Source organism: Falco peregrinus, chromosome 6, assembly GCF_023634155.1.
Source record: "Falco peregrinus isolate bFalPer1 chromosome 6, bFalPer1.pri, whole genome shotgun sequence".
NCBI classification, from domain to species: domain Eukaryota; kingdom Metazoa; phylum Chordata; class Aves; order Falconiformes; family Falconidae; genus Falco; species Falco peregrinus.
In genome coordinates, this window is record NC_073726.1 from 43596636 (window position 1) to 43622688 (window position 26053).

Here is a 26053-nt window from a genome sequence, read left to right on the forward strand (position 1 = left end):
CAGCAATTAAGCATCATTAAACATCACCAGCAGCTAGCATTATTGAATAAACTAAATCAAAAAAGAGGAGGTAGGGAGGCATGATGCATTCTGGGCAAGTCATGATCTTGATAAATTACAGCCACGCACCAGGGACTGTAGATCTTGCTGCTGAAAACTGTCTGTATCCTTTAAGGCCAAAATACATGGAGCAAAAGCTCTGATCTGAGACAAGGATCAGCAATACTTTATCAGTAGCACTGTCATAGGACAGCAGAAGTTATATCACTGCTTCCTGAGCAGTTTCAGCATTTCCATGAGTAGATTTACCAGGTGAACTGTACTGCAAGCCTGGGCATGGGAGGCCAGAGGAAAGAGCCATCATCATTTGTTTCTCACAGCTGCTGCACAGCATATGAAATCAGAGGACACTATTCATGAAGTCACTACAATTTAAACAGTATTTCATTGTGCATTAACCAAGTTTCTCCATTTTTACATCCTTTTATCATTCACATCTGCTTTCAGGCTAGTTTCATCATGCTGTTCCTCACCCTTCCTTTTATTGTTATCATTACATATATAAAACCATAGTTCTGTACACTTTGTTTTCTCTCTCCATATATGCAAGTCCCTTGGGAGCAACGACAGATTGACTCTAACGGCAGTGCTGCTGATGGCATTGGGTGCTGCCGTGGAGCACAGCAGCAGCATTCCTGGAAACTTTTCACACTACCACAACCACTACACAAGGTATTTCACACCTACAGGCAATTCCTACAGGTCAGTCACCTGCAACACTCAGCACTGAGTGTAAAACCACACAGAGCTCAGTAGACTTCCCACTGAGCGGGCTAATCTACATGCAAGTCAGGTCCGAAAGACTAAGGCACGTGATACAGCTTGCGTGTATATATAAATACATGCATTCAAGTAATTATGCACACCATCTTTCTGAAGGAGAAAGTAATTATGTATTTTTTCCACATTTTTCATTTTCAAAACGAGTCTCTGAATTCAACAAAGCTTCTACAATAAAAAAATACATATACTTACAACTCTTATGTTTCATATTTTATTTCTAAAAAAAATAAAAATCAACAATAATGTCTGCAGAAATATTCCCTTTGGAATTTTCTAAAGGCAATAAAATTATTCATAGTATAAATACCTTCTACTGAAAGGGCAAACTCATTCATCAATAAAGCATTTATTCATTCTGTTCCCTCCCTCTGAACGATTAAAATTTACTACTATGGCCATTTAGCATTTTATCACATGCCAACTGATGCTTCATGTAATAATCACTCTAGACTTAAGTGACTTTTTATTAGGAGAAGGCAGTATTTTTGGTTTTTAAAAATCTTTTTTACAAATCTTCTAGCGTAGCAAAAGGTTTTATATATATATATCCTCACTCACTGTACAAGATCACAGTGTGAAGACACTAAACTTCAAAATTATTCAGAAGCAATCTTGCCCTCCATAAAATGCATTATCTCCACATTTATATTTGTTTCCAAATGGACAGAATCACTAATAAAATACCCAGCTTGTCAACAGGGAGTAGCTGTGCCTCTTCTCTACTTGGGAGTGTTATTTATTATCCATTGATTCCAGCCCAGTGAGAAAATCAAGGGAACTCTTGCTGCAGGCAAGGCTCCGACTTGGGAAGCCAGTGCAAACTACTTGGCTGTGGTTTGAGTTGGACCCTACCACTATGATAGTTTTTCCTGGCCAACAGACAAACACAGACACAGCAGCAAATCTCCTCTCCTTGTGTTAGAGCACACAGCAGTACTTAAAACTAACAGACCTTCCAACAGCTGACAGAGACCATATGAAAACCTCTGCTGTGAAGGTCTGACATCCCGGAGGCCTCAAGAATGGCAGGGTATTCAGTCCCACGTACAAGAAGGCAGACCTCAGTTTCACATTTCCCAGCTCCTGCATGTTGGATAGCTTTCATCTCAGCTCTAGCTTATGGCATTTCAGCGTTTCCCAGCTTTATAAACTGGGAGATAGCAACTCCTGCATTCACAAGGGATGTGATGACCTGAAGGCACTGTTAAATGCCCTGGTCTGTGATTCCATCTTCACTGCTTCACATGGGAATTTACACAGAGAACGCAAAACCAGTCTAAACCACAATGCTTTGGTCCTTTTCATGTATTTTAAATTATGATTTTAATTAAAGAGATTTTATGGATCGTCATTGTGAAGATACAGATGTCTGCAATGTTAATAAATATTCCTTAGATTTGTTTTCCTGAATAAGCTGGACATTTATTATTTCAAAGCTGTCATGAAAAAAAACACCACTGCCTTTTGGCTCCAACTGTTTGGGCACAGAACCCTGGCAGCTGGGTTTCCTTCAGAGGAATCATGCCTGAACTAGTTCACAGGACATAGACTCCAACAGTTGCTCTCCAGTCTGCCTTCACACTAACAGCGTGACTCAAATGTTACCAGGAACTAACCAAGGCCCCTCCACCCGGCATTGCTGTGAAGCCTTTTTCACTGCTTCTGCTTTGACAGCTTATGAGACCAGGAAGAAAACAATCACGTAAAACATCAATAAATGTAATTTCTCAGTGCAAAACCCTGACAGCAGTTAATATACAGTAAAATTAAGTACTTGCCAAGCAATTAAGCACACAGAAGATAAGCATATGACAAGAATTAAACTCATCAATTAACTCCATAAAAGCTGCAGATAAAAGTGGAGAGTGCCCGACCTCTCCAAGCCGCGCAGCACAGTCCCAGCTACCATCTCCTTCCATGCACTTTGCACCGGAGCACAACCACCTTCCTCTTCTTACCGACATTACTGACAGCTTCAGTCACCTGGCCCTTGACTTTAATACCTTCTTGAACAGCATTATCAAACAGCAGCAGTAAAAATACATAAAAAATAAGAACAGAGAAGGCTGCTTTCAGATGATTGCAGCCGCTGACTCAGAGCTGAAGCTGCACCAAGAACATGAGAAAAGATGCATGACCAGGGTAGTGGAGAAATGAGAGTTTATTCCCAGGAGATAAAGGGACATACAATAAAAGCATCACTATTTCTTTAGTCCAGCCATTAACTTGCAGTGATCTGAGCATTACGTGAAAAACAAAACTGATTAGAGGTGTGCAAGAAGGAAGCAATGTTTTCAAAATATTTTCTGCAGGATTTTATAGGGAAACACTGAAATCATTTTCTCTATTCTCAATCACCTACGAAATATTTCCTAAACTAGTATTTCAGATAAAAGTATGAAGGAGGAAAAACGTTCTGTCCAGAGTTTTAACCTATTCACTTCAGTTCTTGCTGACTTCACCAGTTCACTGGCTTTGCCAACCGCTGTCCCAAGATACTCGGATTTTGACAAGACCTGCAGAGCCAAAGTGAATACAACCAGTTGTCTCCCTTCAGTACAGCTGTAGGCAACTAACTGAGCTCCTGATACACATTCATTTAAAAGTTGCACTTCACAGAAACTACTTCTCATGCAGTGTACTTAACTGTGCTTGAGTGTTTTTACAATGTTTTGAGTCACTTCCCTGAAACTGAAGTTGTTGATTTATCTCATGTATGAGATCATTTACACCTTACGATGACCAATTAAAACAACTAAGCAAGCACATTTTTGCTGGTAAGGAAGAAAAAACACATACATTTCTACAACCTTTTTTTATATTGCAGTAGCTGAAAGATCTTTCAAAATCTTATCTCCTCAGCAATACCTTTCTTGTCTGACAAACAGGAAAACCTAAATCTTTTTTCCTCCTGCAAATGCTGTGAGCATGTGGAATGGGACAAAATATGCAGAGTGCTTCTCTGCAAAGACAACCAAATATGACCCTACAGATGGATAGTTCTATTGCTAAAGAAAAAAGAAAACACTTTCAGGCAAACCCCAAAAAAATGTTTATTAAACAAAAATCTGTAACTTCAGAATATTGAACAACATGCCTTTAACACAGGTATTAACTGTCTCACGGTTGTGAAAGATGGAAATACACCGATGTACAGAAATGCATCAAAACATGCTTGGAAGTGAGCCTCAAAAATTAATTTAACACAGTAACTTCCCAAAAAAAATTGTTGCCAGAAACTATTTCAATGTCCCAAGTTCTTCTGCCCCAGTTTTCCTCACTCACTCTCCATTCTAAAGTTCCGCTTGCCCTAAAATCCATCCCCTCCAAAATACCCCAGCTTCTCCCATTTGAAAACCCTACTTCTCACATAATTTCTCCTCTGTTGCAAGCTCCCCATATTAAAGCCCCCACACCTGCAATATTTCAGCACCTCGGGTTCATCTAGCTCCCACCTCACCCCCCTCCTCTCCCAGGCCATAAGCCCCCTCCGCCGCCCTCCCCGTAGCTGCTGAGGCCAGCGGGGTGTTTTGCTGTCCAGAACTTACCCCAGGTCTCTGCTGGAACAGGTGGTAGAAAAAGAACCAGACATGGCCTCTAATAAATAAATAGAATTCTATGGGCAGAGAAAGTTTTCATCCTGAAAAATACAATAGTCTTGAGCTACATTTGCATGCCAAAGATGCAGCATACTGAAACAACAAGATTTTTATCTGGTTTACAATGCTATCCTACTGTGTAGAGCAATGATTATTGGCCTGTCAGGAAGGGCAATACATTTTTGACACTTAACTGTTTGCAAAGATGATTAAACCTAGGGAAAAAAAATAATAAAATCACTCAGCTAAACCGAATTTCTTGCATAAACACCACTAAAATTAATACAACACAATTATTTCTTTTTTGCTTTGTTTACTTAACAACACAGGGTTTATGCTCAAGTGTTGGAAGATCTCCCAATTGCGACTCAGCTGCACACGGCTCCAGTAATGTCTATCTGAATCAACATACGGCTCTATTTTTTGCATTTGCTCAAGGCTTTCAATTAGTGTAGAACATTTGTGTTTAATTGAACAATGTTATCTGAGGTAAAAAAAGTACTGACTACTCTTTTTCGAAAAAAGAAAAAGCAAAACCACAAAACCAACCTTTGATCTACTACGCAAATTGACCCTGAAACATTATTTTCATAAACTTTAAAAGTAAATGTGAAGATTTACACCAGACTGAACTGATTAATATCAGGAGTGATTTTGGAAAACTATATATACACATCCATTTGTTTTATATTCAGAGATCATTATGGACATATAAATAGAAATAATTTAAAAAAAATGTTAAATTGTATATGATTTACGTCAAGATACAGACTTGAAGCTGACTTTACAGTAGTTTCCTTTTCTGTACAAGTCCCCAACTCCAAAATTTACACAGGCTCTCCAGCAAAACTTTTCAAAGACCAATACTGTCCTGTAACCTCAGGAAAATGCATGCACTCTGTAAACCAGCTGGCTTTTTTGTGTGCAGTTCCCAGCTGAGTAGTCAGATACAGATCTTCAGCGATTCCCTCCTTTTTTTCAAGGAGGCATATTGAAACTAGTTTCAGTTTAGATAGGTCACGCATACACTTAAGGTTTGTCTATACTATTACTGAGCCCAATCAACAGCAGCTTTGAAGAAGCCATTTACAAATACAGAACACATCAGATGGACCCACACACTGCCTGTGTGTGTCTACTACAAGCACACTATTTACATACTATCAACTTTATCTGCCCAGTCAATGGCTTCCAAAGGCCAGAGGTCTTTTTATTTCACTACGGACATAAAACCACACTGCGACTTACCTAGTCACAGTGGCAGTGTAACATAAGGTGCCGGTGCTGTGATCGGCCACACTGGTGCGCAGCACAGATACTACCCTTTCCTCAGCTGGACAAATGGGAGAAGAAGGGAGGATGAAGAACCAGACTCCTGGAAGATCTTCTGGGAGCAAGCAGAATAGCCACAGCAACATGGCTATATTCACTTTGCCATGCTGAGTCCTATTTGCTGCAGCACACCCCAGCATTAAGAAAAGCAGCAGACAGCCTCAGAACATACATACAGAGCTAATATTGCAGTCATGTCTCATCAAATTTAATACCGTTGACTTTTACTATTACCAACTCTTCTAGATGTTGGCCGAGTCAGCTGCAAAAAAATAAAAATAAAAAATAAATAATCTGTGTTCACTGTTCAATCTTAAAGCAGATAATACTGACTTCACGTTCAAAACCAGTCCCTTGGTTATCTGCAAAAATAAATTAATTAACTATCACACTACTATCTCAGTTTTGAATGATAAGACATGAAATTTTGATTTACCAGAATTCTACAAATCAGTCTAAAAAGCTCACAACTTCTTGAAGTGCTGCTGGAGGAAGGAATGAATATGCGCACACAAGTCCACTTTTTCACCCCTCACCATTCCTTAGAAGCGTCGCTCTGAACTGCACGACACAGCAGGGAGGAAAAAGCAGTCATAATTCACTTTCTCCACATTGATGAATGATCCTTCTTACTGCAAACATACTTTACAGTGCCTTGGTTGGAGACTGCAAGCTGTATTGTAGTATTCATAGAAGCAATTTGTATTTGAAAAAAAAAAAAAATCACTCCAAAGTGATTACAGTTTCAGACCATGAGAAAAGAGACTCTAGTTTGTTACTCACAGTAGCTTTTATAGCTTAATCGCTTCCAAATCCTCACATAATAAAGCAGCTACCTTCTGAACACAGGAAGACACAGCTCACAAATAATGAAAAGAAATTTTAAGTCTCATCCCAAAAGCACAGCTTTATGGTCATATAATAGCTGAACTTGGAAAACTATTGCAAGGGAAAGTTAAATGATATCCAGAACACACAGTTGAAAAACCATGTAAAAAAAAAAAAATCCAGACTGGAAAAATCTGTTTAATAGATAAAACTTCAGATGTTCCTTTTATAGTATCCCTTTCTGCCTTACCTCCTAGCCCATTAATATCTTCACTGTATCAAATAAAATGTTACAAACCTTTCCACTAAAGAGTATTTTAAGATATCCGGGATTTAAAAGGGCGTTTGAAAATACTGAACATTTAATGGTTGTCACTTTCTTTTAGTCCAGCTCATTTATTTAGATTTTTAATTCATGAGGCAAGGATTATAGTTTATACTGGTGTTTGTGCATCTGCTGCAATAGCATTCCCTGTTTTCTCTGTAGCCTCTCAATGCCAGTTCACTACTACTAGCAAGAATAGCCAGTTCCCTACAGTGCTACATAGCAGGGATACAAATCATTCTATTTTCTGGGTTTTTTTTAAAAAATAATCTATATTTATATTTTCATATAGACTTTATATATATATACACAATATAAGTGAGGTTTTCAGGTTGGGGTGGGAGTTGGATGGGTTTTAGTTCTTTGGACAGAAGGGTTTTTCTACACTCATATAGGAAAAAGTACAACTTTTTCTAAGAGTTAGCCAACTACTTACATACAAAACTTTGAAAAAGTGCCCCTGTTAACATTTAAACAACACCTCATCTCCCAGATTTCAGCAAATTCAGAATCAGACACACACGTGCCATAGACCAATGAACGCCAAATGAAGAAATAAAAGCAAATCAAGAACAAACCAAAAAACATCCACAAAAAAACCCCACACAAAACCTTTCACAGTAGTTCTATAGCCAGCATATCCTCCCAAGTGTAGTTTTTAATGCCTCCCCACAGGGGCATCCTCATAATAAATGCATCTCACATGTGTGCATCCTAAAACCTGATATGCTTACCCAATGCACAAATATCCATGTTGAAACTGAGTGGAAACATCCAACCATGAAGCTCCAGAACAAACTCACAGACATATCAATAAAGATGACTGAGAACAGGAAAAGAACATTTTGCAGGAAACAACACTCGCAACTCATAATTTGTCTGTCCTGGTTTGAAAAAAAAAAAAACCAACAAAAAAACCCCACCTAAAAAACCCCAAACCTCTTATACTAATTAAAGTTATACATAATAAATCCTTCTAGGCCAGATTTAATGAAAGTACCTTTTGCGCAAAAGCCTGCCCACCTTTTACAACTGTCTTAGTTTGATAAAAGACACTGCCTTCCTTCCCTTGTGCACCTTAGATGTCCATACAAAATACTAAACCCAAAAGCAACAAAAGTGCGGATTAAAATTTCTTACTTTGATCAATGAGCTAATTTGTATTGTTCTCTTGGAAAAATAACACCACCAGTCTCTCCGTCTTTGTATGGTCTGTTTCTCTGAACAAATCCCATCTCTCTGAAGACTGCTGAAAAATGAAGCGTCACTCCACTGCTTGGATGGCTGGTGCTCTGTACCATTTCAAACACATATCTGCATCCTCACTCACTAAAACCCATCACTAAGGTCCCACAAACAGCTACTCAGATTCCTCCCAAAACTGCCAAAATCAAGAGTTTGACAACTTCTAAGCAGGCACAGAGAACAGTCAAAGCCAAGATCTAGGAAGCGCTCTCAGCTGACACAGCTGTTCATATTTCTTCCACTACCGCAAAGTTGGCTAAACCAGTGGCACACTGACCATCCTCCTAGGGGATACAGATGGCCTTCTAACACTTGGGTTTACTTTATTACAATAAGGCTCGATCTTGTTGTCTGTTTATTTTGTTGTTTCATGAAAAATGTAACACAGAGAGCCATTAAAGCTACGGAGCTGGAGCAGGCCATCTCAAACAGGAGTACCACAGCACGGTGGGTGGATTCCAAGCCCAGTTTCGTAGCCAAGATTCTCTTTTCAAACTTAAACTGGCATTTTACATATTATAAAATGGAAACTGATTCCTTGTATATTCAAGCTCCCATTTAAACTAGTGAAATATGTAATTCCAGATGAACAGAATATCAGACCTATGTGAAATGTGATGTAAGAAGGACAAAGAAACAAGTAACATTCTTTCCTCTTGAATTTTATTCATTCTTAGATGACACAAGATTCAGTAAGCTTTGTTCTGGCTTTACAGTGAAGAACTCTGTACAAAGAGGCCTTTTATCCCAATAATCTAAACTCAAAAGCACTAAAAAGTACTAAAAAGAAGTTAGTTCATACGAAACTCCAAAGAGTTCAAGATGTATCACTACCACTTTCTTCTTTGAAGGATCAGATGAATCTCATCCCAACTCAGATGTCACTAGGTTAAATATTTCAGGCTGAACTAATCACCTTTGCTAAAAATAGGTGCCTAACTCATCTTCAATACTTACAGAAAGAGAAAATGTTAAGACATTTAGCATTAGGCAAGATGAATCTCATCTTAAGTGTCCCATGTGCTTTACATTTGTTAGATTGGCCTATCTGTTTTCAGGGCTTCGTACACTGTTGAACACATGATCAGCACTCAAAAAAGTAAACATCAGGCAGAGGGGCTTGGCACAGGCTGGTTAAAATCACTTGTTATTGTTCTTCTACTTAATAACATGGATTCAGCACCATTTGGCCAGTCACTTGCTGGTAAAACGTACAGTATATGAACTCAGTGAAAACTCAGCCCACTTAAAATCAGAAACAGCAACATTGATGATGGTGCATGTGATTTATAACTGGACCCCACTATTTTTTGGTAGTCTCGCACACATTTCTCTATCCACTGCATTAGCCTCTAAGGTCTCATTTAATCTCTAAGTGGCTGAATCAAAGGAAAAGCTTAGCAACTGGGTATGGAGTTTAGCCTTCTCCTCCCAGAACAGATCCTTAATGAGGTAGCATAGCCAGACAGCAAGTACTTTGAGATGACAAATAAGTACAGTGCTGGTACTTGTACACTAAGCACCAATTCTGGTTAAGAAAGGAGAAGGGGATATTTTTTGTTTTCAAAGTATATAAATGAAAATGGACATTCTGTAGTGGCTGAAAGAACTCAAACTACCCACTGCTTCTGTCCTCATTGATTAAGAGACTAGGGTAACCAGATGTTTAACATTTTTATTTGACTATGTTCAGAAAACAGGGGATTGAATTAACTTTTTATCTTCTGATGAAAGATTAAAGTTAAAAATATACAGGAATTTCCAACTAACCTAATTACTTATATTTCACCAAAGTTTATCTCATTGAAAATACTCTCTAACATTGTCAATTTGATTTCTTCTCCTGTTTCTTTAACTGCAAAACCTGAAAACTGTCACCTACAACCCTGCTGCAAAGCCCGTCAGTAGGAAATAGCGGCCCAAGTGCTCTAGGTGGAATTGAGGTCATCTGAGCTGAGCCCAGTCAGTTTTGCCCAAATTTTTAAATTAAGTAACTATGGCCAAACAGATACAAGAATTCAAAGCAGAGCAGTTAAACCAACTGTGCTAACAAGTAACATGCTCGCTTTCAAATTAATAACTTTAATGGCTATTATAAACTGTTCCCTATATAATACGTGCTTCAAAGTACATATGGAGGTAGCTTCTTGAACTACAGAACTTAAAAATCATAGAAAGCACAACACGAGAGAGACAAATGTGAAGCAATACACACAGAAAGAAGTCACTAACAAACCCACACAGTTCTTTGTTTTGTACTGGAACTCCCCGAAGTACTTGTTAATGACATCAGAAGAACAGCTGTAATGAACTGTGGGACTCCTGACTAACACAGGACACAAATTTAAGCAATCAGATTAAAACTTAAATCTTAAATTACTCTGCTAAGTTACGGCATTAACAGCACTTTCTGAATAGTTCACTCTCTGACTTTTGTTCTGAAATGTCAGTGTGTTCTTTAATCTTTGTAATATTGTCCATGGTTTGTGTTAATTAAAAGATAAAACCTCTGGATTAAGTGACGAATACTGATTATTTAAATTTCCATTACCTCATAGCAGGGAGGAGGGGGAAAAAATAGAAAAGGTCCAAATTCTTAGTACAAGGGTACAGTACTTAGGTGACTCAGAAAAGAAGGCTGAAAGGAGTAGTCTACATTTATTTAATGAGAAGTTCTAGCAATAGTTTTTTACAAAAGTAAAGAAGAGCTCTTTTAAAAAAGTTTTTTACAAAAAAGTTATATGAACCATTTTTTACAGGTTCTTTTTATACTGAAAAAAACCAAAATGCTCTTTCTAGTCCCTCATATTCTCCCTCCTCTTTTTATCTATTTTTCATTTTTATTTTTAAATCATTAAAAATATTAGATACTTATTTTAAAATAAATTTTAAAGTATTTTGAATATTTGACAACAAGGAAGAATCCCTGTATTTTTAGGAAATATCATGCTTATTCTCATGAGGAAAGGTTTCTGCTTACCACTTTAGAGTATTATAACTTTAACACCATTCTTTTGGTCACTAGAAAGTATCTCTTAAGAAACTTCTCAAAACAGTCAGTTTTCCATTTAACCACACATCTAGAACATGCTGAAAAACAGTTGTGCTAAGCACTTGGAGATTTCACGGAGACATTAAAAAACAATGTTCAAGGGGCACGAAGTGTAAGTCAAAGTGCTGTTACAAACCTGGCACTAGCACAAGGCACCCGATTTGGACTGGGGCTCTGAGACCTGCAGGGGAAAAGGATTCAGCTTTCTGCTCCAGACTGCTGGCTGCTGTACCACTCAAAAATGCAATTAATCCATTCAAGAAGGGCACAACAGACTGAAAGCTCCTGGAACATTTATCTTTCAGGTCACAGTAGCAACTACCATTTGGAGAAGGCTGGGGGTAGGCAAAGGTATGTGCCGAAAACGCTTGCTGACAGCACGAAGACCATATGGCTCCACACTTGCCATGTGCCAACTGCTAGCCCAGCTCAGACTGTAAGAGAGAAGTGTAGGGATCCAGATGTTTTAATTCATGCAAGACAGCAAGTCCCTTCCATTTAAAATAGCATGCCTTCCTCCTGCAAGCTGCTGGAAGGACTTCAGATATTAACACACTGGATCAGCATGCTTAAAGAAACAAATGCAAGATTGAAAGACTGTACTTAGAAACAGATGGGCAAGCTCTCAGCCACTGGGTGCCTCAAATGCTGGATGTTCCAAATGGTCACGAAAACATGGATGAAGGAAAAAAAACCCTCATGTACTATATCAACCTATTTTGGACCTTCTCCTTCCTATATTAGATGACCACTTCTAGACACACAGATTCCTGTTATCCAATTTTAAAGAAGCTAAACTATTTGAAAGGTGTGTGGAATACACAGATGCTCAAAGAAGGTTTTCATACTTAAAAAACAAGTAGAAAACAGCAGGATGTCAACAGTTATGAATTAATTTTTTTCTGTAATTTCCCCTTCCCTCCCTTCTATTTCTCAGCCTTGCTACTTGAAAGACAAACATACTCCTCAAAGAATATATTATGCAAATCATATCCTGTAAATAACATACATAGACATACTATGTAAATAAACATAGCTGCTATGACTTATTTTGTCAACAATATTTCATAAAGAAAATGCCTCCCAACTTTTTTTGAATGAAGAAACAGTGTTGAGTCATTCTGCACTACTTTCCTGCAGCAGCAGTGATTCAATTAAGTTGGGTCCACATACAAAGTTGGAAAATTACATTAGATTTGCAATTCCAAACAAGACATACATTTACTAAAATGTCTGTGTATTAGTAACAAATGTATTTAGGTTAGTATATTTGATTTTACTTAGCATAGACTTTGATGATGGTTTGAAGAGACCACATCTGCTCTTGCCAATTTGAAGATTAGTTTTTACGTTACAGCATGGTTTTAAACGCTGCAGAACCTTGCATTTTGGAAAGAAGTTTCCAAACAACAACTTTTTTTACATTATCACTTCAATTTGCAAGGCATTTGGAAAGCACAATGTTGTACATGCTTCTGACTACTCCTATTCACAAGTTCTAAGGAGAAGCATTCTCCTGTTCAACACACTGGTGCATTTCACAGCTGCTTAAAAATTGGGTTATTAATTTTTTTAAGTGAATCCATGAATAATGACTTCATTTTGAGCATTTCTGCACTGGCAGACACTAATGGCTTTTTTCATTCAGCCTCCAATTACAAAGAACAGCGATTAGCTACCCCTTACAAATATAATTAGCTGATTAAGAAAAAGGGCAGAAGAGATCAAAGCTCTTGGAGCATACATATACCCTTGGATTGCAACAATCAGTTCAGTGACCTAAGTGGATAAAACACTGCATTCACACTAAATATGTAAGCTGTCATCTCCTCTAACTGTGAAGTTCTCTCAACCACAATAAAGAACATCCTTCCTGAAAGGCTGAAGGAGGCTCTTTTCACTTTCTGAAAAAAGCCAAGAGCTTCTGGGGTGCCAGCAGCACGTGCTGTGGGAGGCATGACATCCTTGCACATCCCTCACTTCTAAGCAACAAACTCAGCATGGTCTCAGACTTTACCAGACCTTTCCATAGCTGGGCTTACCATCAATTATTCCCACTAGTCTTCATCATATGAGCCTCAAAGGGTTAGCTCCCCATGATCCATCCTGAAGAACCCTCTGAAGCTTCTGACTTTTTCTATTCACTACATAGTTGACAAAGTTGAGGAAAGTCATCAGAAAATGCCTTTCCTCCTTTCAAAGCTTCTGGAATTCACCAGGTTAGGGTACTTCAGCTCCATATTGACCATCAAGTCCACCATATCTAAGAAAGGCTTGGTCCAAGACCAGGACAATGATACACAATCAAACCTACAGCCCAAGTGTCATGGAGATTCAGCTTGTCAATAGAAGAGAACGCATTTTCTACAGGGCTGACCCAAGATCATGCCCAGAGCAAAGGCCAAAAAGCAAGGGTCTTCATCACAAAACCTTCAGCAACAAGTATACATTTCTATGACCTTGTCTTCCCTAACACAAACAGACACCAATATGTAAATATATGTGTATGTAATTATTTGAAAAATTCCTAAACAAAACACTGCCCTGCACATGCCCTTCTCTTCCTGGGAAGGGGATGAAAGCAGCAGCATTTGACAGATGTTAGTCAAGCTGTTTAATGCATTCCTGAAAGTGCTTATGAACACCTCTAAAATTTCATAGAACAAAAATTTCCTCCAAACCTACTACCTCAGCTGCACATAAAACTGCACTGCTCCTGCTGCTGGGTGAGATGGAAGTATGCCAAAGTGTTCCGTTGTTTTGCAAGGTTTGCCTTGAAGCTTAAAAAAAAAAAAAATCATGGGAAGGAAGAGAAAGACAACATGAAGCAAAGGCAAGCTCCAACAGGGCATCTAGGAGATGCTGAGTTTCAACTTGCCAAGTTTCTGACATGTCATCCTTCAGGGGTGAGATTAGACACTTTATGAAGGAGATGGGTGTGATCAGGCCTTCACACAGTGCCTAGGGATCTGCAGTGCATGGTAGCAACACTGTTTATGGAATCTTGCATGTTCTTACATTAGTCAGCTCTTCCACAGGTTAATCAGCATCCTTCCTACTTAACAGCACCACTGACTTGCCGGTTTGGCTACTGTCCTAGTCTGCAGACACAGTGTAGTTATCATAGTTCTGAGTTCCACATTATTTCCCTATCAGAGTTCATGGCAGTGGGTATAGATGATCCTATTCCACAATTCAGTTACCCCTTTTCCTACATCCTGTTCATTTCTCCCACACTGCCATTTATAGGCAAGCACTGGAGAGCACTCCTGTGGAAACGTAAGGTTGGTGCTTTGTACTCTTTAATTGTAAAGCTGTTTCCCCTGTTTTTCTTCTTTGCATATTCTCCTTCACTCTCACCCTTCTGCTCCTACACTGATCCAGCTGCTGTAGAGATCCACCATAGTCAGAGCAAACCAGAAATATCTCATTGAAGAGAGGGGTTTATGCACACTCACTCATGGACATGCAAGATCCCAAAGCCTCTTCAATCACGCCCAGCCTAAGCCACCTAGACAAAGGCCCAACATGGTAGAAGCAGTATACAAAAACCACTGTGAAAGATTATTTTTCACCACTTCCATTTAGCTTGCTCTCTTGACTCCCTTCCTGCTGGCTTGCATTTCGGAAATACTCTCGCACTGCTCCTTCTGCCCCACTTGACCTGGGCCCTGTTCCAGCCACCCTCATATCTCCTTTGCTTTGCTTACTGGGAATCCCTTGCAGAGAAGCACCCAGGCACATACAAAGGTGCAGTGCCCCAGCTAGCTGCATCTCAAAAGAGTTGTGACTCACGAGCTGAAGAGACTTGCTGAAAAGGACATACTGCGATACTCCTTATCTCTTGAATAGACCAATTCTGCAAACAAACCAATTGGACGGACAGTTCGTCTGGTGGTCATATTCCCACATTTGGCATTTCAATTTTTTTTTTTTTTTTTTTAGATAAAATCACTGTGAGCTTACAATTTCCACAAAAAGAACACAGCATTATACTTGCGCACATGTCTGGCTTGGCTGTGAGAGCAAGCCCAAATGAACACAGCTGGGAAACCCTCCCACAGCCTTGTGCCTCTTTAAACCTGGGTCCACAGCAAGTTTTCAGTAAACAGAAACTTCTCAGTTTATACATCAGATTAAAAAAAGAACCGAACACCTGTTAAAAACCAAGACATTTTAGAACTTTCCACGATGCTGCTTTACACAAGTATCAAAATAACATTTTGCCTGTTTATGAATGTAAGACTGGATTTGATCAGCTAAAGGATCAAATACTGGATTTCTGATCACAAAATCTTAAGTCATTATTCACTATTACCCTATTAACACCAAGATCTCCAATTCTTAAATAAAATTTTGTTTGATCTCTCACTTTTCTTTATGATAGAAAGTATTTTGTGAAGTCTTATTAGTATTTGCAAGAAAACATTACATATGGAAGTGTAATTATTTCAGTAGTCCATTCTCTTCACATATTTCACCACAAAAAATACAAAAATTTTAGGTTACATAAAAACAAAAGTCTCATGTTCACTTTTTAAAACACAGTGAATTGCTGGAATTATAAGTGGTTTTTAGAAGGAACATAACCTGTTTTCCTAAACACAACATTTGCATTTTAGTTCAGTGAATAGAGAGGAACACAAGCATCTCTAAAGACCTATAGTGAGTCCAGTCAAATTTAGGCTACTGACATTTGGAAACTCAGGCAACAAAGTACAAAATTCAGGCGTTCCAGGATGCTTACAGTGAGATGTCAGCTTCTAGCACAGAAGTCCATTGAACACTAAGTTCAGTTCTTCCACCTACATGAGATCCAGCTTGCACAGCCTTCTGAGAGCAGGCATCAGTGGCAGTAACCACCTCTTAGGTAACACAGCAGCCAAAGTAAAGACCAGGAGGGGGAAAACTCCAGCCACTGGTATCTATTCAGTCAGGAAACCCCATCTTTCATACCTAGGAAAGCATCCTACCTAGAGGATATCCTGGTTGACAGCGTTTGCTACCTCCCCTCTCAAAGTCAAGGCACTGTGAAGTCAGAAATGCAAGTATTATTCAAGGAAGTGTCCTATCAGACACAAAACTGTGCAAGAAAGAGGGAAACTCTCATGTATTGGCACAAGTGTTTACCTCGAAAAAGGCAGGAGCAGTATTCCAGATATAGCTCCCTAGAATCTATTTCACAGCAGATGACGGCTGGATAATCCTGACTCCCAAGCACCTGCAGGCATCTTGCTCCATTTGAAGAGGCTGGGTGGAGGCTGGTTTCACACATGATAGCCTCTTCCCCAGTAACGAGGGCAATTACCTGGACAGGCAAACTCAATCCTTTTCAGGTAGGGCAGAGACTACAATCCAGATTTCTCGCTTCTTGGAGAAGCACTGTTAAGTAAAAAAAGTCAGTGGGGGCAGTATTTCCTATTCAAGTGAAGTTATGTACAAACCTGGTCACACATGACTTTTTTAAAGTTTCTTCAGACAGATGAAAGAATTCAGGTGTCCAAAAACCTGTATCTCAACAGGTGAGGGAGAGGTGAAAAAAGCTACAGACATTTCTAAGTCTATGCTATAACTAATATATTACGCCAGGTATCTTTCAGACTAATTAGGAGTTCTCTAATGAATGCAGGTGCCAGACCTGGTTACCTGCAACGTAACATAATGGATTTGTTAAGGATTTAAGAGAACTTAATATACCTACCTAAGGCTACTTTGGACATATTTAGATACACTGAAATCCACGCCACTAAAATTAGCTATATAATAATTTCCTCAGCCACCACCCAGATTTTACTGGCCACATCATGTACAGCTTTGGTTCAAAGCTGTCCCAAACCTTCCAGCTCTGATGCCAGCAACGCAGTTTTTAAGCTCACTACTTCTACAGACATAATCTGACAGTGGAGATTCTTAGCCAAATAAACATGACTAGTATCAAAGATTTTGCTTGAGCAACATAGTGAGTGTAATGACAGAAACATGCAGAAGATAAAACATCACAAGGCTGACACACAGCACAGTCAGCAGTCTGGCAATAGTTAAAAAAGTTTCTGTGTAGGCGCTTTGCAGATGTAAGTTACTTCTGCCAGGATAAGCCTCAAGACTTCATCTTTATTGAAACTGGCTTTGCTGACATGCACTTGAAAGCCATTATGTGTGTAATCTCCAGAAAAGTGAAAAGAACAAAGGGAAACATGGAATAAGGGATGAAGCCTTATTTATTATATAGTTATGGAGCTCAGGCTGCATAAACAAAACACACAGTCATGATACATATGCCTCCATCTCATTTTTCAAAATTACTTAAAAGATCTCAGACTAAAAATGTTTTTCTTTCCCCTCCATCACGCCTGCTTCTTAGCCACCATATTAATGAGAATCAACCGACTAAAATGCAAAAGAGCCAATATTCTCATTTCACTTAAGAGTAAAAGAACAGAAGCCTTTGCCTTGCAGTGCAAGGAAAAGAAAAATACTTCAGCCTTCCAGACAATGATATACTTACAGTTCCTCATATGAGTATTTTGGTCTTCAGCCTAAGCCCCTTTTATGTGAGCACAAGGTTTTTCACTGCTGTTCTGTTATTTGGCAGACCTACCACAGAAGGTTCAGCTGTGACTACAGGGCTTTGTCTCCCAGGCAATGTGAATTAACAGTAGCTCTTTCTCTCAAATGGGTGAAATACTGCTCTTTTAAAAGTAAAAAAAAAAACAAACAACACAGGAATTCCATCTGGATTGCAAATTCTGTACTGGTTATATATTTTATGTACAACATTAAAGCAAAAAGATAAAAGCAGTATATTCCACTTCAGTAATATAACTGCATTTTTCAAGACACTGACCTCCAGAATGAAAGAGGACTTGAGGAAAATCAGTTGCTGTTTTTTCCGGAAGTTGGGCTCAAAACCAGAGGAGATGGCATAGCATTTTCTGTAAAATTTAACATTATACAAAGAAAAAACAACCCAAAACAAGTATAAAGAACTAGTTCTGAATGGTTTCTTAACTAGGCATTAAACTAGTGTACTTGGAGCGCTGGCCAACGTGGTGCCATTCTTATGTGAAGCTCAACTGACTGCAAACTGAGAGTCAAATTTTCCTCCATACAGAAGTTACTTCCAGTGTTACTGCTCAGAACTATAAATATGTATAAAGAAAGCAGCAGGTAAAACACTTCTGTGTATCAGCAACGCTGCCAAGGATCATAACTGTTTTATGCTGCCTTGAGGAGGCTATTAGCATTAGCAAAGATGAGCAGTGAACTTACTCAGTAGGAAGGTTTTGCACGAAGTGAGGGGGAGATGAAATGATGCATAGCTATATAACTGTGAACCATTCTAAACATTCTTTGTCTTTTCTCCCAGCAGCAACCACAATTCTTTGAACCAGCACAGACTAACAGATAGCCCTGTGCGTGGCTTGCTGCTTGTCTCCTCCTCTTGGGCTTCACAGACAAGGTGGAAAGGAAGAAAACAGAGATCCAAAAGTTAAGAGGTCTGGTGGCTTTATACTACTGCTCATATCCAAGGCTTTCATGTTGGGAGCCACAGACACCAATGCTGCATCTAGTTTTATGAAATGCTTTTTATAGCATGTGATCAGTGTTTAGTCCTGGAACATAGGCTGCACTGCGTTAATTTAGGGAGCTAGATTTTATGGATAAAAACTTTTGAAAGCAGCAGAAAACTGACATCTGGAGGGACCTGCTACACAGAAGTAATTAATGAGGAAGAGTTTCTCCTTGATGAAGAAATAACGGTATTTTTTGGTTTATAATAAGATTTCTGAAAGTACACATTGCCAAAATGCTGCTTGTGCACATCACTGTCCCAGGCCAGTGTTACACTGCATAAACAACTCTTTTCTCACAGAGAAGTTAACCTTAAGTAAAGAGGGTAAAGTTGGGCCCAAAATCTTCTGTTCCTCAGCAGAACAGTGAAAACGATCAGTGAGGATCCTGTGACCATACCCTGTGAAAAGCTGCAGCCCCCTGACACAGGGTACCTGGGGTCACCCTCACACACCACCACCCTGCCAGCCCACAAGCACACGTTTCAGCTTTCAGGTCCTCAATGACAAAATGTGCTCACCTGAGGGTAAAGCCCAAATAAATGCCAACTTGTTTCAGGTGAAAGGGTCTAAGAGGCTCTATGGCTCATATTCTGGGCACATTGATCTCCAAACCCTCCAGGAACTCATGTAATTTGTGTAGCATTTTTACACTTAAGAAAGAAATCTGATTTCTCCCCTTGGCACCCTTTCAAATACCATAACAATTATTTGGCAAAGTTGCTGCCACAGATAACGAAGTATATAAAGTAAAAGACAGCGCTACTCATGTCTGCCAGCCTTGGCTCACCATTCCAGCTGCCAATGCCATAGGACTGTGAAATCCATTCTCTGCGCCAGCTTACCCATTAGATGGTCATCTAAAATGTGCAAAACTCACTGTAGTCAACCACTGCAGTTAACATTTGTTAAACATCTGATAAGGCACTGAAACAAATTACCTTCTTTATTTAGCAACATGCCTTGAGAACAGATTTTCTCCTGATTTAATGGGATAGTTCTGTCCATTATCCCATTAGCTACGCACTGCTAGAAACACCCCGGGCATCACATTGCCAAACAACTGACTGAAGCTATTAAAGGTTTTTCGAACAACATCAGTTCCTTCTGCTCTCGATTATTGAAAAATGGTCTCATAAAACATCACCCATTAGATTAGATCACCAAATGAGTGAAAAGCAAGCAAGACTAAGAAGTCCCACTTCCTATCAATTCTTCACCGAAGCTCATATTTTGTGCATCTGCCAACATTTTTGAAACAGTTACACCATCCAGCTTACTTCCTCATAGCAAAAGCTTTCACATTGATCTTCCACAACAAACCACAGCAGTGCTGGCAGGGCATCCGGCTGCAAGACGACACCAATAGCTATGCATAGCCATGGAAAAAGTTAACCTTTTTACTCCAGTTGCTTCCTGTATCTAGCTTGAAGGAATAATTAATTATTTGCATTTCATTTAGAAAATCTTAATGTTACCATTTATCTTCCTCTTTTTATTTTAGTCTAATGAATCTTGAAACACTGAAACTTTCAGTAATTTGGCCTAACCCTGAACATTTTTAAATGCTTGCCCAAGTACAAAAAACTATACATGAAACTGTTATATATTTATACAGTGAAATTGGTGCTCCACTCAGAGACATATGAATACTTACGCTAGACTGGATCTATAGTTTCACACAGAACTGAAATATGTATGTTCCCAGCAGCAATTTAAATATCAGTATGACTTTATGCAGCAGAATTTTTCAACAAATAAAAATCAAGATTCAATTATGGTGGCATTTTGAGAAATGGCTTCATGTTTAATAAATGTTGGTTTGTAACTTTATTCTTCCTTTTCCTCCCAAAATACTCCATTTTGTCTTAAAAATCAAAGCACTACAAAACAACAACAAAATAAAGCAGGAAGCGTTGAGCAAGCACATAGAACTACATAGCCAGTCAGTCTGTAAAAAACACAACACGGTAAGTGAAATAGTAATGTCAAAAAAATAGATTTTTTTCAACATAGGGCTGCTGTTACAAAAAACCTGGACGCAAAAGCTTTTTGTCTATCTTGGGGAGATAAGAGTTCAGTTGCAAGTGCACTTCTGCTCAGCCAATTTGGTTTCTACTAGAGATGCATGTATCTGCCAGCTATTTTTCCAAGAAAATGTATTAACTTGGTTTCACACACTGCTCTAGGCTCCCAATACTAAGAGCAATGCCAGTATTCAAATACTCTGCTTATGTTTCTAGTCCTTAACAGCAATATGACTGATGCAAGAAGCCAGCAGCACCACTCTGCATTTGTCTTCCAATCTATTTGTTTCATGCGTCTTTATTCAAAACCCTGTCCAACTGGCAAGTTCACACCGTGCTTCCAAGCCTCCCCTAAACCCAAGTCTGGAGTGATGTATCCTAAACAAACCCAGCAGCTACTGGTACGTGCTGTCATTGAAAGAGCTGTATTAAAGCTGCAATGTGAAATGCCATTTTGACAGCATCCTAAGGAGTCTATTTCAGTGACTGCTTGAAACTGTTCCTTTGAGATCTCTTAGAGGGCTAATTACAGTTACGCTGGCAGGCTAGGCAGCAACTTATTCTTCAGACTGAGTTATTGGTTTTTAAAAAATTATATTTATTTTATGGCGAAAAAAATGCATGCTACACAGGAATAAACTTTAAAATTTCCATGCTAGCATATTACATGATTGGGAAAGAGCGATACTGGTCCTGGTGAGAACAACAGATTATCAACTTCTGATCATATAGCAGAAAGTACTTTCTCTAATTGCTTAAGAAGTTGCAAAGTACTGCTTACCAGCACAGCTTCTCCGCAGTGTCCCAGAGTCACAACAGTAATGCCCCCTATACAGGGCAAAATCAGTTTCACTAAACCTGTGAATTTCCATAGAGTCATTGCCTTCTTTCATAATTTAATGAAAAGAAATACAAAATGCCTCTCTTGCTTGCAGTTTCAGGGTCTATACCTTTGCCTCGCTTAAATCAACTTAATCCCAAGATCAATACATTTATTAGTTGTTGGAAAAATCCACCATGCATCTCCAATTCTGAGAAATGTTCAAGTAGTTCAGCATATAACAATCATGTTTAGACACAGCAAAAGAGGAAAATTACAAGATACTTAGTGTAAAAACCATAAAATCCTTGATTAATCTGTAACAGACTAATCCACTGGTGGTGGGGCGGGTTTTTTTTCTTACCTCAATAATCTTGTCATGAATTTGCAGGCCTTCTGCTTTGTCTGCAGGTCCGTTCTCCAGAATCTTTGACACATAAATTCCCTCAGCAGATTCCTCCTGATTGTTCTGTACCAGGCAACAGGGAAGTTGCAAAAAGGGCCACATTAGTACAAGAAATGAGACAGTACTAAAATCAGCAACAATGCAAAATGCAAATCTGCCTGAAATATGCAGCTTGCTTTTCTAGCTAAGAATTGAGCTCCTTGGGATGTTGGGGTTTTTTTGGTTTTGTTTTTTTTTTTTTTAAACTTGCTTAACACAAACTAGTCATTAATCAAAAGGACAGAATTAATGAACTATTCTAGCATTTTTTGTAAGATTATCCATTTACTTCTGGTTATTTTAGTCTAAATGAAACACAAGGTGCAATGGTAATCAGATCCCAGCTAAAATATTTAAAGCAGACCTCAAAGTTCACAGCAGACAGTGACTAATATAAAGGCACAGAGGAAGATAACTTATAAAAATGGATGCACAAGTGTTTCTCTCAGGAGGGAAAGGACTCCTGCAGTACTGCTCCTTGTAAACTTCTTTCTGCATTTGAAAAATAAAGCTCCAAGGAACAAAGTGACATTAGTTAGCTCACGTGTAACAGTGATAGGATTTGGTTGGAACTGGTTAACCTCATAAATCCTATTCACATGGGAGACTGAGAATTTGCTCAACTGTGAAATCCATACAGATCAGCTGTGGACAAAAAGAGAACCAACTTCCAGTTGATCTCTACACATTGCTAAGTAAAACTTGTACGCAGGTCAGATTTAAAGCAGGTAAGTTATCTACCACAGCTGGAACGATATACCTGCTGTGGTTGCACATGCTAAAATTACTTAATTTCATCATGTGATGGCTTAAGATAGTTTAAATTCATTATTAATAAAGAAATAATGCCAAGCAGACACTGCCCACTTACAGTATTTTTAAGTGTCCATAGAAATAATAACCTAGACAGCAATAAATTAAGGAATATTTTTCCAGACAATTTATGTTGTGGATAGCAGTTTATATGACACATTTTCCTTCTGTGACTGGTGAAACCCTGACCAACAGCACAATTCATTTGAGTACAGGTTTCTAGGTCTAGGTCCTATATACTCATGCGGACATTGTTTTATATTTTTTTCTATTAAGAAAATGATAAAGGCATTTAAAAAAATGGAGCCACTGTAAAACATGCTTTACAACATGTGGCAACTGTCCTATGGAGTCTCACCCCAGGTAGATTTCAGGTTAACAAATATTTGCCCAATATGATGTTAGTCACACTATGATTTCATAAACTCCCTATTTTTTCCCCCCCTTTGTCACAGAAACTCACAGGTAAGAAACTAAGAAAATAAGGGAAACTTATTAGCAGTTCTAACAATATTTTGAAATTATGAACTTTCACTGACTTCCCATCTAAACAGTGAGAAATGAAACCCTGATAAAACCAGCATAATAGCCATTAATGAAAATTCAAGAGGGACACGGTTTGGTTTTTTCCTCAAGAAAACAAAAGGCTAGATTATAGTACCTTTGCCCACATAAAATTGTATTTCTTCCTTAAGAAATTTCACTGGCTTTTTCAAGAGTAACGTCCAACGCAGTAAGAAAAAGGGTATTTGGCTTGTGGTCCCCATTGGTAGCACGTGCTGGTATCCACAGCCCTGACATGAAAACACAGCCCATCGAGCTGCGGCACCTTCCCGCGCAGCCCACAGGCTGCATAGCAGGGAATGGAGGGGAGCTATGGGAATGATTGGTTCATTCAACCTTTAGCTGAGTCTGTGGGTGACTGCAGGAGCCCCAAGCCATGCCTGCAGCACACACCTCCCTCCAGCCTGGCTTTGCCAGGTTGTCCTTGGGGGGACAGCCTCCACAGCCTCTGTCGTAGGACAGTCCTACCAGCCAGCCAGAGCTGGGGCCCATGACAAAACTGGGGATCAAAGCAGCCTTCCTCCTTTAGAATAATGAATCACCTCCCAGAAACACACACTTATAAGAAATGAGTCCTTTCCTGACAAAATAAAAGGCAAGCTTGTGGTGAGTCGTTCCTTTCCTCTCCTCCTCCCTCCAGGTAGAAGATGAACAGCAGGGAAGCCTATTATGGACTGAAATTAAACACAGCCAATGGAAAGTATGTATGTACATTCCCCAAGTCACCAAGAGTCACCTCCTTTCCAATGGGAAAAACCTGCATTGCACTTATAAAACACAAATAACATGTGGTAAAGGAACACACTCCCACATAGGTGACTAATACACCACCATTCTGCTCTTCTGCTGCAAGGGCCAATGCTTCACCCAAGGGCACTTCTTCCCTGAACAACCTGAACGTACAGATGGCCTTCATGAACTCTTTTCGTCTTGTTTGAACAAAAATATTGAATTCCTGTTCCAGTATTTAAGTTTTTGAGCAGTTTTTTATTTTCATTGTTTGTGTCAGCTCAATCCTTTTTTCCTGTTACATCCTTTGGCTCCAGGTACGTTGAGGGAGACTTTATACTAATATCTGGGAACTGCCTATCAAACATCCATGGTATTCCCATTTATCACAATGAGAACAAAACAAAACAGAATTTCCAAACTAAACTTCTAAGACTCAAAAGTCCCTGAGACCCAGCTCTGCCTCACAGCTCCACCAACTTCTCTGTCTCAAACTACCAGTGTCAATGGAAGACCATAAGCATTTCCTTCTCTCTGGTCAGCAGTTCTCTCCAGAAATAGTGCTTTGAACCTTCATATATTTATCATTTACTCCTTAAACATCCAGAACATTCATTCAAAAAGCCTAACAGTTTGTAACATAAAAAACTGTTCTAGTATGCTCTGTCAGCATGTAAGCGCTTCAGAGAAGCTCAGCTGCCATCCCAAGAAAGCTGAACACCATGCTCCCTCTTCCCTGCAGTTTTCCTACAGTTGGAAATAACAGAAGTTACACTTCAATACAAACTAAATATTATTTGTATTTGGTTACTGGTATACTTAAAATATGGATATAATCAAAGTGCATGTATTTTATCTTATAGCCACCTGTTGTCTCATCCTTCCATTAGAAAATCTAAGAAACTCTTGCTTTGGATTTACAGCACCAAAATCTGGTAGCGGATGGTTTTCATATCTACCCACAGGGAACAGTAGTTCTGCAGCACAGACAGTGAACTTCTTAGGCTAATGGGAACAGACTCTTTGGCACCGCTAAACATAAGCTTTAGAGCAGAAGACTGTCAAACTAACATACAGGGTCCCATTCCCCTCCTCAAGAACAGTAGGAGGCTACAATTCTCCCACTTAACAAGAACCTGATCAGTGCATAATTATTACCAAGCCTTTTTAATCAACCACTAATTTTCCAGTTTAACAGGTTTCTTTACCCTTCATATGTAATGACAGTCCTGATTAATGCTTTTGGGAGGATGAAGTTAAAAAAAAAAGAAGCCATATATTCTAGGGGGTGTTAGTGATCCTTATGCACATCCTATGGTTTCCAATGAACTTTCTAAACCTGGACTGATGAGATTAGATTGAGTTAAGATACAAGATTGATGAAAACCCTGTTTCAGTTCATAAAGAAAGAGAAACCGAAAGGAGATATGTGAGAGCAGGACATATGCTTAAACTATCTGAGCTACAGAAGCAAATTTTCATCTGTCCTCTAAATGCGGAAAAAAAAAAAAGCAAGCTGTTTCAAAAAATTCCAATGGCTTAATCCTGTAACAATGACTCTTATAAGTAGTCCCAAAGATTTCCATTGAATATTTTGCATGAATACATATTACTCACATGGGAATTGAGTGCAGATCAGCATTAAGTTTTAAAGCAAAAACAATGGGAATACCTTTCTTGAAATCAAGAATAATCCAAGACTATGTCTTCAAAACAATGACTCCAACTACACCTGTTAATATACAGTTCCTCTATCTATGGATCTGATTCCATACTTACTGTCATCAAAAGAAACTCTTTTATTACTAAGAGTGTATACAGTAACAGAAAATATGGTCACAATAACCTACTGTACTTTTC

The 26053-nt window shown here is 38.9% G+C and overlaps 1 protein-coding gene across 1 annotated transcript in view; it reads right to left on the reverse strand.

The window, feature by feature from the left end:
* Window positions 1-26053, reverse strand: part of PDZRN4 (PDZ domain containing ring finger 4) — a 251054-nt gene that overhangs the window by 221708 nt on the left and 3293 nt on the right. Inside the window, exon 3 of the mRNA XM_055809103.1 lies at window positions 22007-22111. Within this exon, the coding sequence (XP_055665078.1) occupies window positions 22007-22111 (105 nt within the window). The remainder of the gene's footprint in view (window positions 1-22006; window positions 22112-26053) is intronic.